Below are 14,846 nucleotides of genomic sequence, written 5' to 3'. Positions count from 1 at the left end.
TGCTCTTCAACCTGATCTTTTGATGTTTTCAGGGATCCACTCTTCTCCTTTGTGAATATGCCTTTCACAAACTTAAAAGGGTCTTTGTAGAAATCGGTTCTGGCTTTTTCTTTCTTCTTCCGACGCATCCGTAGGCTTTCTGCTCTGCGAAGATTTGAGAGCCTGTGCTTTAGGTCCTCCTGAAGGAAGTTGATGCCTTCCCTTTCTTCTACTGTTGCCTTTCACCACAACTTTCTTAGCCGTCACCCCTCTTTCACAAGTTGTTGAATTTCTTGCAGCTGACGGGACTTGAGGGCGGGAAGCATGTCTTTCTTTCTTACTTGCTCCTTCACTCCACATTTCTCCTCTCCGTAGCTGTAGATAAGGTCGCCCATCTTCTCCAGCTTCTTCTTGGCTGATTCTTTGATGTTACTTAGGATAAGGCTTAAGTCTTTGTTGATGGTTTCCCACTCTTTGCTGTTAGACTTTGGCCATTTCACCAACGGCTTACATCCTTGCATGTTTTCTTTTTTGCGGTGGGCTGGTTGTTGTCTTGGACTTGTGGTTCTGCCTGAAGCTTCCTCTTCATTCCCTGGGGTGCTGATTCTCTGTGGACTGTGGGTTTCTTCCTGCCGCTGAGTTTCATCCGACTGATTTAACCTTTTTCTTGACCAACTCTGGTCAGTGCGGGTCCCTGGGTTGGTGGTTTTCAGGCATTTCTTCTGTCCTTGATGTACCTTAAGACCATGGGTTGATGTTACTTTCGCCCATCCACACACACAAGTCTGAAGAACATGTCCAGCTACTAATTTCTCAAGAGTCTTGCTACTTCCTTCTTTCAATGTCATGTCCATTCCAAGAGTCATTACAGGGAGGACAGTCTGTGAGTCGTCTTGCGCCCCTGCTCTCGCAGACTCTAGGGGTATTTTTCTTTTTGAACTTTTCGTAGCCAGATAAGGTGGCTCTTGTGTCCTAATAGGGGTGACGGAGCCTGCTGCTATGGGTAGCTAGCCCATAACAGCCCCGTTGGGGTCTATTTCCTCCTGTCAGCTGTCTCTCCATGCTGTCTCACAGTCTTTCCCTTGTCGCCAGCTGCACTTTCACAGCAGTCATTGGGTTTTCTTCCAGAAGATCAGTAAAGCTAATAGAACTAGATGTTTCAATCCTTTTGGTAGGAAACTCTTGATAGTAGCAATTGGTGTGGAGTGGTTAAAAAAAAGGAGGGTACATAAATTTTTTGCAATGATAACTCAAATGGGGTGATCAGACACTTATAATGATGTGACAAACATAGGTCTATGTAGTAGAGGCAGGGTATTTAACAATTTAACAATAAACTTTATTATTCAAAATGAGTCTGAAAGCAGTGTTGGGCAAGTTACTCTGAAAATGTAATCTGATTACTGATTATTCCTTTTAAAAGTAATCACGTTACTGTTCTGATTACTTTATTTCAAAAGTAATTAGTTACATTACTGGTTAGGTTACTTTTTTCTCCATTAAATTTATGAAATCCCAGCATACATGCTCCCGATAAATATTTGTTATTGAAGCATCAACGTTGAGAGAACACTGTTATTTTTAACTAAAACAAGTGGCTGCTGCGTGCATGGTTTGGCATGGCATAATGCCAGCAAAGAGCACTGCATTTATAATCTCTAAAAGACATCTCAGTTCATCGCAATCTCACAAATCTCTGTTATAACACAATAAATATATGCATAATGAATCTTTCATAAAGTCTACAATTCATGTGTTATAATGAGGATTCGTGAGCACACAAATTTCAACACTGCAATGCTCAACACTGCAAACACGTGTTATAGCCTAAATAGAAACACTGCATACGCTTGCACCTGTTAATCGTTTATATTTTATATTAGTTCCTGTTGCTTTTGTGCAATAGATGAATAACAATTTATTTGTTTTAGATATTTTATGTTTAGATATTTCTTTTTTGCGGGAGTCCCGTGAATCATTTTATTCTCCCGCATCCCGCACACACACAAGTTTCTCCACTTGCCTATCAAGTCTTGTCCTGTGTCGCACTCTGTTATGTCGGGTCTTGCTGGAGCAGGTCTCTAATCCACTGGCACTTGGCTTTGACAGTGCGTGTACTACATCCCTTTTACAATCTCTACATTATAAAACACTGCATTCTGTCAGCAATGTAGCCCGGCAGTAACATATAGAGACCTCGGCTTGTAACTATACTCTAATTACTATTTTGAAAATTATAATGCGTTAAAATACTCTGTTACTAAAAAAATTATCAAATTAATGCGTTACTGCCCAACACTGGACATCAGTGCAAGTAAACTTCACTTATTATAAATAACACAAATAGAACAAAATATATATAACTTGAATTATGAAATTAAACAAAGTAACTGTGTAGGGCAACCAAGCTACTGCTAAACCAACAGGGACAGGTTTATGCAGGAAGCAGAGCTGGATTGGTAATCAGGCATACTGGCATTTTCCCGGTGGGCTGACGCACCTAAGGGGCTGACAGAATGTTTTTTTTTATATTTTTTATTTTATTTTTTTGCCAAGGACCATCACGCACGGACCGCGAGCTGCCAGTGGCCCATTGGTTTGTCTCCTGTATTAACAGCATAAAAAGCCCTCCCAATCACAATGTGCTATAGATGGAGCGGTGAAGTATTTTGCTCCACCTATATAAAGATCGCTTCACCCCAACTTCCTCATCGGCTTTTCCCACATTTTCACAGCAGCTTTTTTAAGAACAGGCTTGCTCTGCAGTGAGTGATGCGGGCCAATGTGCCAGGCAGGAGGAGAAGAAGAGCGTAGTTAAATCTGTGAATTGCTTGATAGGGACTCGCAACAGAGGCAGGCATCCGCGATTCCATCCATGTTTTCTGTATCGCAGAAATCATAGGGCCCTACTAATGTTGTAAACAAATATGATAAGCTCATTGTGTGAGTAAAAGATACTAACTTTTCAATCTGCCACGTTACTGTCTGTACTGACAGACTATACTGACACCGTGTCTGCACCTCAACAGGACGCGACAAAGCGGCCGTTGAAAATCATTTGAACTTTGTGTTAGCACATCATAAATAGAATGAGGCATCAGTTTACTGCATCCAGTGTAGACAAGATCACTGATTTTAATGGGATCTATTCCACACAGGATGCGAGCGGCGTGATATTCATCATATCATCATGCAAAACTAAGAATTAGAATCATTGTAATGTGACGATCAAATATAGGTGCAAGTGGGTGGCGGGCACATAATTGTTTTAGCTTATCTGCACATCTAGCAGCCCTACACTACACTGACCTGGGTCGCAAACAATGGAGCGCGCTCTGCTGGTCAAACTAAGTAATTACACCATTCAGAAGCATTTAATCTGCGTTATATGTTCTGTAAAAAAAAAAAAAATTATATCGGTGGCATATTCGCCGATACCGATATATCAGCAACAGGCTCATAACGGCCGATAATAACGGTTAAACGATATATCGGTCTGGCTCTACTTTTTACATTTGCATTGCATATCGTGCCGCGTAAACATAAAACCATGTCTTCATTTGTGATTGGAGAAATGTCAGAACAGTTGCCATTGTAGGCTACTCTCCCAGGTTCAAGAAACAGTCCTCCGTAAAATGCACCGCACACAGCTAAATATTTGGGTTGAACTGTTCTGGAACAATGTTGTAAATACAACTTATCCACTCTTTTGGAAGGCCAAACAAAGTATTTACGCTTTTACAACGAAATACACAACGTCTCCATGACACAGTGGGGGACAGTAACAAAGTTGTTTTACTTTGTTACTGTACTTAAGTACATTTTTCAAGTATCTGTACTTTACTGGAGTAGTTTTATTTTGAGTAACTTTTACTTCACTACATTCTAAAGCATAAGATCATACGTTTTACTTCACTACATTTCATAAACTTATCGTTACTCCTTATAATATATCATGTGCTCCGAAACGCAGAAGCGGTGTCTGATTCATGAACAAACTGATTATTTTCAATGAACCCATTAAATCAGTTCACAAATCGCACCAAATTATTCATTCACAAATTGGAATGATCTGATTGCAGCTGTTCTCGAGTCAACAACTCACTGATTTAAATGATCCTTTTAGTGCGAGTCTCCAGTGAACTGAATTCAAAAGTAAGAAATGGGAGATCTTGTGAGCACACGTGTGTCAGATGCTGTTAAAAGTAAATTACTAATGTCAAATTTTAGGATTAATTATTGTAAATGAAATCATATTTAGGTCAAAACTATCAGTTGTTTGTGAACTAAATCTGCTGTAAAGGGTGATATGTTTAAGCCCACTGAAATGCTTGAATGCAGACACATTAACATCAGAGTCTCTATGTTTTAGGTCAAAAAACATTAAAATAACACAGATTAATTGAAATAACTCGTGCACGTTCATCTTCCTCGCTGCTGTAACGTTAGGAGTTTTACTAAAATGCTATGCATTTAGCCCTATTATTTAATTTAAAACCTTTAAATTTAAGTTTTGCTTAAAAAAAGTTTTGTTATAAAAAAGTTGTTTAAAATTAATGTATGTTGATGGCATGTATACTGTTTACATGCTATATGTTTTGTGTTTATACCTACACAGATTTGTCGTAATATGGCTTCCTCTGTTGTAATATTCCCACTTATCCATTCTGTCTCAGTCAGGCTGTCAAATATTAGCATGATGTCATGAGGAGCATATCCTGACTGTTGTCTTGATACCTGCTGATCCTACTTTATCACCCTGTTTGTCCATCTCCAAGGCTGATGAGAGGTATCATAAGAATCTTCAGGGCACCCCTCATGCTGCTCCACCCAAACAACCTCCTTTGCCACAAGGATCTGAACCGTACACCAATGAAAACTCCCCCACTGAGACTTCAGGCATGCACAGGCCAATGGAACCACAGGTAACCTGAGATAACTCACTCCTGTTTTTCCTATTTCTCCTCCCATCTCTGTCTCTGTTTAACAGTTGTAAGAAGGATATTGACATGTCTTTTTCTTAGGTGTAAACACATCATAATAGCTAGGGGTGGGAATCTTTAGACACCTCATAATCCGATTCAATTCTGATTCTGGAATCATTTGATTATTATATAATTAGGGCCCGAGCACCGGTGGTGCGAGTACCCTCTCGGAATTGCTCCGTTTATTATTATTCTTCCGCTTCTTCTTCTTCTTCTCCGAAATGAATCACATTTTTGAGGGCCTAAACATGCTCCAAAACTCACAAAACTTTGCACACGCATCAGAATTGGTGAAAATTTACATCTGATATAGGTTTCAGAAGTGGGTGTGGCAAAATGGCTCGATAGCGCCACCTGTTAAATTTCAATGGAGTGCACCTCGAGCTACGTTTCACGTACGTGCATGAAAATTGGTACACACATGTAACACACCATTATCTACAAAAAAGTGTCTTGTAAAAAAATCCAAATCCCAACAGGAAGTACGTTATTTTGAATTTCCAATACGATTTTTTGTGCAGTTTTTGCCATTTCCATGCCTCGTACTTTGACGAACTCCTCCTACAGTTTTAATCGGATTATCTTCAAATTTGGTGAGAGTCATCATAAGACCTTTGTGACGTTAAATTGTGAAGATTTTGAGTTTTCGTCAAGGGGTGTGCACCTGGTGGCCTCACAAATTTTGATGTTTCTGCATGAAACAGGAAGTTGCTGTAACTCAGGCAAGCAATGTCCGATCTGCCCCAAACTTCACACGTGTGATAGGTGTTCTGTCCTGAACAAACATCCATGAGCAAATTCAGTTATAGTCATAGCGCCACCTGCTGGTAACAGGAAGTGACATGGTTAACACTGTTATGGACTCCTAGGAACATATTAAAAAGTGTCAACAAGTGCTAAATACACTGGCAACATTTTAGAAACATACTAAAACATGCTAGTAGCACATAGCTAAGTGCTAAAGCATGCCATTAATGCAGTGAAACCAGGAAGTTACTGTAACTCATGCATACACTGTCCAATCTGCCTCAAACTTCACAAGTTTGATTAGAGTCCTGGCCTTAAGATATGTATATGTTCATATTTGGTTATAGCTATAGCGCCACCTAATGGCAACAGGAAGTGACATGTTTTACACTGGTATGCACTATTAGCAAACAAAAAAATATGCCATTGTGTGCTAAACATGCTAGAAATATTCTCAAACATGCTAACAACATTTACAAAGTGCTAAAGCATGCTATTAATACTATGAAACAGGAAGTTGCTGTAACTCAGGCAAGCAATGTCCAATCTGCCCCAAACTTCACATGTTAGGTAAGAGTCCTGGTCTGAGGACATCTACATGTCAATATCCAGTTATAGTCATAGCACCACCAACTGGCAGCAGAAAGTTTGGCATATATAAGTGAATTTGATGCATTTATCCAACAATAACCACTTTAAAAGCATATTGCCTACTGTTCGCTGTTTCCCAACAGCCATTGGGTGATGGTGAGCCCGGGTGCGAGGGCCCTTTCATTGCTGCTTGAAGCTTTAATTGATTGATTTTTTTTTTTTTTTATCTGCAATTTGAATCTGAAACATAAAAAACTGATTACCCCTTGCCTAGGGGCTTGCGCTAGTTGATCATACCAGGTGTTAAGGCCAAGCATAGTGGCTGTTTTTATACAACTGGCCTCTGTTCTGCCTCTGTGTGTTAGTTTACCTTGGCACCTAGTTTTATCACTGTGTGAGAGATCTGTTGGATTATTCATTAAATAAAAAAAAAACAATTGTGTGTCTGATTGGTCTTGCCACTACAGTGTATAATTGGCAGCAAGAAGAATACAGCTGTCTCTAGTGCACACAAGTGCCATAGCACATAAACATTAAACTCAGAAACATTAAAGAGAGAATCACAATTCATCAGATAATATTTTTTTTCCTCTCACCCTTAGTAATGTGTCACCTAAGACTCGTGATGAAACACGAGACAGACATCATGTGAATAAAACTGTTAGAAGGTTCTTGATGACATAATTCTTCTGTCATCTGTGAATTAATAGTCTCTCTCATATTTAGTTGCTCACTCATTGACTGTCTACCTTCCATGTCACTCTTACCTGTTGTTCTCTCCCCCTCCCTGAAAGGTTCAGTGGTCTCACTTAGCTGCTCTAAAGAGCAACTCATCTGCACTCCATGTGTCTCGCTCCCAGTCCTTCAGTGATCCTGTTCCTAGTTTTGCACAACTTCATCTTCGCTCTCAGGACTCCTCTCACCAGCACCACCCAGTGCACCCTTCATACCCTGACCACCCGCAGCCTCCTCAATCCAGGGGCCTTGAGGCCCCTGAGCAGACTGTTGATGAAGAGGTGCCCCCGAGGGTAAGAAAAGGGACCATGGATTAATTTTTTTTCAATATATAATAATTTTTTTCAAATATATTTATTTTCATTTGTTTTAATACAGAACAATACATTTAAAAAATAAATAAATAAAAAAAGAAAAAAAAACATATACAACTATACCTTTCCATACACTACCATTCACAGCCATCCATTTTACAATTTAACTGTCACTTGAGTTATTAGTTATTTATACAGAAATCACATTATGTTGTGGAGATACCCAAAACAAAAGAAATGAGTATTATATATCAGTCGTCCCCCATTGTCAAGTCCTCTTGGTTACAATAGCGCAAAAAAGGAGTCCAAATATTGTAAAAGTCTTCAAGTTTCCCTTACTGTGTAAGTCAGCTTTTCCATGGCAAGGTTAATAGTCATTTCTTTAATCAAAAGCATAGAGGAAGGACCTTGTATCTCCTTAAGCAATAGCCCGCGCTTGGCCTGAAGCAAACTAAAGTCAATTAGTTCGCGTTTATTGGTGCTCACCACAAAATTGACTGGGTATTTATGAAATAAACAGAATTTGGGATCACAAGGGACATTTTCTTCAGTCAATTTATCAATCATAATAAGAGTGTTCTTCCAAAAAAATTTATCTCAATACACTCCCACATACAATGGTAAAGGGTTCCAATTTATTGTTTACATTTTAAACAGCTGTCAGGAATATTTGTATTAAATTTATATAATTTAACTGGGGTAATATATGTCCTCATGAGCCAATTATATTGCAGCAATCTGCATCTAGTATTGACATGTTGGTTTGGGCAATATATAAGTTTGGGCAAACAAACAAGAATCCCTCAATTCATCTTTAGAAATATCTTCCTGTAGGTCGTTTTTCCATGCAGTTAAATTGGACATCGAATTCTCTTTTGAACCCTCTAAAAGTATATTATAGAAAAAAAAAACATACAAAATGTGCAGAGCAGGGGGGCGCGAGGACTGGAATTGAGAACCACTGCTCAAAACTCGTGTTGAATCATCAGTGGCAAATCCTTTGCAAATGTAAATGTACTTACAGACTGTGAGTCAGAAGTGCCAAATCAAAGGTTGTTACTCTTTTTTTTTTGCATGAACATTTGGGTGGCATTATGCAAATCTTTCCACATCGTGACGTAGACGTGGGGGCGTGTTTAAACGAAGCAATTTAGGAGGTCGTGGACAAGTCTTAATTTTTATAAAGAATAGCTCCTTGGGTTTGAGTCTTTGCAACTTTACAGATCGTCTTTATGCACCAAGAGATTGTAACACTCCAAAGAGAAAGGAAAACTTGAAATCGCATCATATGACCCCTTTAACTAGTGTAGTTAACATGAACTAAGAATGAACAATACTTCTGCAGCATTTGTTAATGTTAATTTCAACATTTACTAATGCATTTTTAAACTGTAACGTGTTCCTATGCAGTAGTTAATGCATTGTGACAGGGACGGATTATGACACAGCAGTGCCCTGGGCACGGACCGATTAAAGGCCTCTCTCGGTTGAATTTTTGTTTCTTTTTTATTCAAAATTTTCCCAGATTTGTTAACTATATCATAAAATATCATGATTCTTAAATAAGTAAAAACATTTTGCACCTTTATAGATCATGTTAGTTTATCTATAATGGGCTATGGGAAAAGTAGCCTAATATTAGTGTAATATTTTAACTAGCCTATGCATAAAACCCGTCTTTTAACTTGTACTAGATGGGTGTCATGTCACAGGATATTTTTAATACGACTGACATTGTATTTAACGTAAATTTAATAAACAATGCAAGTTACTAACACTTTCTTTGTACATAAAGAGAGCAAAGAATAGTTGCATTATTAAATAATATTAACTTTAGTCTAGATTTAGTCTAATTCAAGCACTCAAGCACTCTCAAAAACTCCCATTATAATCACTGAAGCTGTTTATACTGTGAAATGAATATCTTACTTACATCGTACACACATCTACACTTTGTTTATGATGAGAGAATTCTCCAGAGAGCAGCATTCAGTCAGTGAGTGCGCGCACTGAACAAAATATAGGCTTTTCAGCGATGACTCATCTGAATTCCTCTGATTGGCCATTGCATTCATAAGCTCAACAGAATCCTGTGTGATTGTTTATAATGCGCAGCACTGTAAAAACACATCTGGCTCTGCGCCAGCTAAAGCATGAATGCATGTATCTAATATATTATTCAGACATTTTTGGTCTTTTGGAAGCTACATTCAAAATCCACTTTGCTTAAAATCCTAAGGGTGCATGGTTGAAATCGCGTTCCTGGAGGAGTAGTATTTCGGCTTGGCCCCCCTCTGGCCCCCCCGTGCGTTAATCCGTCCCTGCACTTTGAACTAACATGAATTTCATTTGTATTTTGTTGATTTTGATTGCTTCCATTCGTCTGCTAAATTTATTAGTTTATTGTATTGTTCATTGTATGCTCATGTTAGTTAACACTATTAGCATATCACTACAGAACACAAAATGCAGGGTGCGTGGTTGGATCCACATCTAGTGGGTGGAGATGGGTGGGTTAAGGGGTGGAAATGGGTGGGTTTAGGGGTGAAAATGGGTGGGTTTAGGGATCAGGGGCCAGAGACGGGTAGGTTTAGGTATATGTAAGGTAGAAGAAGTTGGATCTGGATCCAACCATGCCCCCTGGATCTTGTATTCTGCATTGAGGACTATCTTGCTAACATTAAAGAAACCTTATTGTATAGTGTTATCATATAGATGTATAGGCCTACAAATAACTTAGGTTACATTTATTTACATCATTGCATGTGTAATTATATTATTAACATTTCACCAAAATCAAGTTCAAATACGAAGTTTCTGAGCCGCGAATGTTTTACCCCGTCATTAACGCCACAAAGACAATATGGGCATCGCATTTACATTTTCATGAACTTCCAGGTTTTACAGTTTCTGTCGCTATGTGGGCACTCAGTTTTTGATTTTATCTGTTATTTGGCCAAAGTATCATATTATAGCTAAAAGATTCAGCACTTCACACAAGCTATTTGACTGTGACTTGACAACAAATGCTATGACACTCTTCTCCGTTTCTCAAATACAAAAAACATTAGCCTTCATAAATGTAGTGTTTCTTGAGTAAAGAAAAGGCTGTAATTATTCAGTCAGCAGTTCTTTTATTTACCTTCAGACTGCAAACAAGCTGGGATGCTCCAAACTTGGGGTGGGAGAAAAAATTTATTCTCCGATGCATCGCGATTTTTCTCTTTCAACGATTCTAAAATGATTCTGAGCTTGTTTATTTTTCCCGCATATGGCACGTGTGTGCGCTAGAGACGTGGCAGACTTCATTGCACAGAATTAGTTCTGTGAGACACGTGCACATTGCTTGACAGTCTGTGCTTCCACCCGCCTTGTTTTACTTTAGATATGCTTTCATTTATGCCGTTTGGAATGCAGTACTATTAGATGCATAAAACTCGCACACTGACAGACTTTCATGTGCACTTTGTGTTTGTTGTCCTGAAACTCAGTTGCAGCTGCGGTTAAATGCACTTGCATTTTTGATTACTTTTATACGAAATTGATGTACACACAGTCACTTATGTTTTCAGAGCAGGACAAAACATCTGATATCGAAATAGATCTGTGCATTAGTGTGAATGCAGCCTGTTAAAGCTGCCACTGTCTATGATCTCATTTTTGTAATTCACTGTTTTTATTTTGATAGCACACACAAAAATACATCACAACAAAAGGAGAGAAAACCTATTTAAACTACTGCCCTCCCAGAACCACCCCCCATCCCACACCTATCCCATCGCACCCCAGGACCCAGATAAATACAAAAGTAAAATAATATAAGATCAAATAAATATATATAAAAATATACAACAGAATGACATCTTTAGACTAAATAACCAAAATCTTCGAGATTATGGAAATCCAGTTCTTCCACATAAATAGAGTAGCAGGCTTTGCGTGGTTAGTCCGTGCAGAAGACAGTTCCAGGTATAGTATTTCCAATAAAGAATGAATCCAGTGCTTAGCAGAAAGGTCATGAGGGGGGTTTCCAGCGTTAAACTAGTAATTTCCTTGCCGCAGTCAAAGCTGCTAGCCAAAATTTATATTTTTCTATCTATTTTTAAATTAATTTAGATATGCTCTGTGAATAATTTTAAAGTGAATGAATTTGTGATTAGAGTTTGAGGACGCATGGAATGTATTAACCCACACTGTGTCCCAATCAATGCTTCTATTATAGGGAGTTAAATCTGATAACCACACTCTAGCTTTAGGGAAATGATCAGAATTAAGGTTTGAGAAGCAAAAGTAAAAATGAGACAATTCCTATGTTTGGCGCATTTTGAATCCCTTGCATTACTGGGTGAATTTGAAGATTATTGCCCCAAGGAACCTTTAGATATTTTAATGCAGAACGAAGTTGAAAATATAGAAATACAGTGTTACGGGAAATGTTAAATCTTTCAATTAAGTCTTGAATATTTAAAATTGATTTCTCTCCATTTATATATTTTAACATTAGAATACCTTTTGTAGCCCAAGTTGGCTGTACAAATGGTTGTCCACCAGAAAGCAGATTCCAATTGTGCCATACGGGAGTATGGGTATGCCATATAGTTTTAGAAGGAAAAAAGGATTCAATCTTTTTAAATATTTGGAGAGTGTAGGAAAGTATAGGTCTGAGACTGTTACTGAAAAAGGATTGGAGCGATCCAAAACTGTGTCAAACACAGCATTCATGTCAGATCCAATGACGATTGAATAACCATGAAGAGATAAAAGTGTTTTCAAACTTGTGGAAAAAAGGAGACGTCATATGAGTTTGGGGCATATATATTAACCAATGCATACCTATTTCCTTCAATTAAGGCACAGCAATAAGCGACTCGGCCATCGTCATCAGAGCCTTTGTGTTCAATAATAAAATTAGAATTACATTTAAAAAGAATTGTCACCCATTGCCTTTTTAGAATTACAACTTGATGATACTATGGGAATATAACGCCTGCTTTGCATTCTTTGGGTGTCTATTGCAGTAAGATGGGTTTCTTGAAGAAACGCTACATTGGTTTTCTTTCTGTGCATAAGATCTAAATCCCGTGTACGTTTAATAGGAGAATTCAACCCCCTAACATTGAGAGACAATATATTTATATTAACCATGGTCTACAATTGCTGGATTCACACAGTATAATGCATAAAGTAAAAAACAGATTGTTGAACATATAACCAAGATTTTCACAACCATAGTAACAAAATCATTATCGGTCCTGGGTGCTTTATGCGCCTAAGCACCCCCTCCCTCTCCCAAATAACCTTTTTAGTAAACATCTGTGGTGATCGCGAGGCAATGTCTAAAACACTATTCACCTTATAAACCCCTATGATTTAAACAAACAGAGAAATGTAGAATTATAAGATGATCAACCGGAATTAAATTATGAACTGAGACCCAACTTTTCAAGGTTAGCGAGCTTACAATACTCAACTTAAAACTCTCTATAAAGCAATATCTATCAGTCTGCACATGAGGTAGAAAAAAATTAAAAATAGAATAAACAAATAAATAAAAATACCATATAAAAATAGGAATGTTACCATTTAATTCTGATGGGCTGAACCATGAACAAATGTTGAAAAGGTTTCTAGTTCTTGTATTGAACAAATCTGTGGTCAAAAGCGATTATAAGTCCTCCTCCATTGACTCCTCAGGTGGAAAGTTTAAAGATCTGCGAGCAGTCGGTTGTTGCCGCTCCATCAAGACCCTCCAGATATTTTTCAGCAACTTTCAGAGATTCAAACGTTTTTTCTGACCCTTGTAAGTGACTTTCAGCAATGCTGGGTAGATCAGAAAAGTTTCAGCGTCTTTCTGGTGAAGCTTGGATCTTACGGTTGAAAACGCCTTCCTTTTTTGTGCCGTCTCATGACTGTAATCAGCATAGAACTCCAGACACGCTCCTCCGGGCAAAGGGGGTTTTGATTTACGTGCTCCTTGAAGGATGGCTTGCCTGTCAGGATAGTGAAGAAGCCGAAATATCATCGATCGTGGTCTAAGTGAGTTGGATTTTGTATATACGCGATGGGCTCTGTCAATCTTAATCTGGCATGAGCGCGCCGAAAGGTCAGGGATCCATTTAACTAGCATTTTCTGTAGAAAACCGATGGGGTCGTCTCCTTCCATTTCTGTTGGTAGATTAACCAGACGAACGTTGTTGCGACGTGACTGATCTTTGAGGTCGTTGCATTTTTCGTTGGATCTGCTCTAACTGAGTCAAGCATAAGTTCTTATCTTTTTTTGATTTGCGTAAACTGCCTTGAAGATTGTCCACTTTCCTTGTAATCGACACCATACTTTTACTCAGAGAGTCAATTTCTTGTTTCATTGAACGAAGAACAGCACTGTTTTCGTTAATGTAGTCATTGAAGGGATTAAGAGCTGTCTTTAATCGCCTCTGTCAACATACAAGAAACCATTTCTCTCATAGTCTCCTGTTGTGCTTCGATTGTGTGATTAACAAGTGAGGCAACATCTTCATCAAGTGTTTTGAGGCGTTTGCTGCTCATAGCAGGCTTTTGGGGAGAAATAATTTTTTTGCTGGTAGCATTCTTGTATTAGAATTGACCAGTTTTCAAAAAGAGACAATATTTTGTATATGTGTAAATGAATATCTAGAAATAGGAGGTTAATATTCGGGAGCCTAGTGTTGTACAGCCATCTTGCAGCGCGCGCCACCGGAAGTCCACTGTCTATGATCTCTTCTTCTGTAATAATCAAAAACAGCATTAATGCTGAGGGAAAAAAGAAAAATCTCAACTATTTTCTGTAAACTTTCGGACACTTGAACACTCATTTCAAATAAGTAATTTTTTTTTTTTTTAAATAGCCTGCTGTGCTCATGTAATAAAAAATAAAGTTAATTTTGCACAAAATAAATTTTATATAAAATTTATATGAAAATGTAGCCTTGTGCAGTATTATTGAAAACTGAGAATGTGACGCATTGTGATATTGAGTTAATAATGATAATGATAATGATAATGATAATCGTAATTGAACTGAATTGTGAAACCAGTGAAAATTCACACTCCTGTTTTTAAGATGGCAGTACTGACATACAGAGATTCCAACTATAAACAAAAAGCATATAACTGCAATTTTGTTTAAGATGTAAAGTTGTAAAGATGTATTTGCACAGCAGAAGAATTAATTGGGGAAAAAATGTAGATCAAGAATCATTTTGGAATCGGATCATGACTCCCAAATTCGGAATCAGATCGCGAAGTGCCTGAAGATTCCCACCCCTAATAGATGTACAGGATATATAACAACATTGTGATGCATCGTTAATCATAATCGAATTGTAGATCTCTGAATCATAATCGAATTGAATCGTGAGATTACCCATAGATTCCCACCCCTACTCCAAACTGCACGCTGCACTTCATTCACGAGAGAGGCGGGAGGAATAATGAGGTTTGACTGACAGTTCAGTCAGGACCACTATGTTCGAGT

The 14,846-nt window shown here is 38.1% G+C and overlaps 1 protein-coding gene across 3 annotated transcripts in view; it reads left to right on the top strand.

Moving 5' to 3' along the window:
• Positions 1-14,846, top strand: part of LOC109059133 (mitogen-activated protein kinase kinase kinase kinase 4-like) — a 119,821-nt gene that overhangs the window by 88,148 nt on the left and 16,827 nt on the right. The window contains exons 8-9 of one of the 3 annotated variants that reach the window (XM_042716313.1): positions 4,758-4,904; positions 7,103-7,330. In XM_042716313.1, coding sequence (XP_042572247.1) covers positions 4,758-4,904; positions 7,103-7,330 — 375 coding nt within the window. Of the gene's footprint in view, positions 1-4,757; positions 4,905-7,096; positions 7,331-14,846 lie in introns of all 3 variants that reach the window. The other 2 variants (XM_042716312.1, XM_042716314.1) reach the window with 2 other exon arrangements.

Source organism: Cyprinus carpio, chromosome B1, assembly GCF_018340385.1.
Source record: "Cyprinus carpio isolate SPL01 chromosome B1, ASM1834038v1, whole genome shotgun sequence".
In the NCBI taxonomy this organism is placed as follows: Eukaryota; Metazoa; Chordata; class Actinopteri; order Cypriniformes; family Cyprinidae; genus Cyprinus; species Cyprinus carpio.
This window is presented reverse-complemented; position numbering and strand designations above follow the sequence as displayed.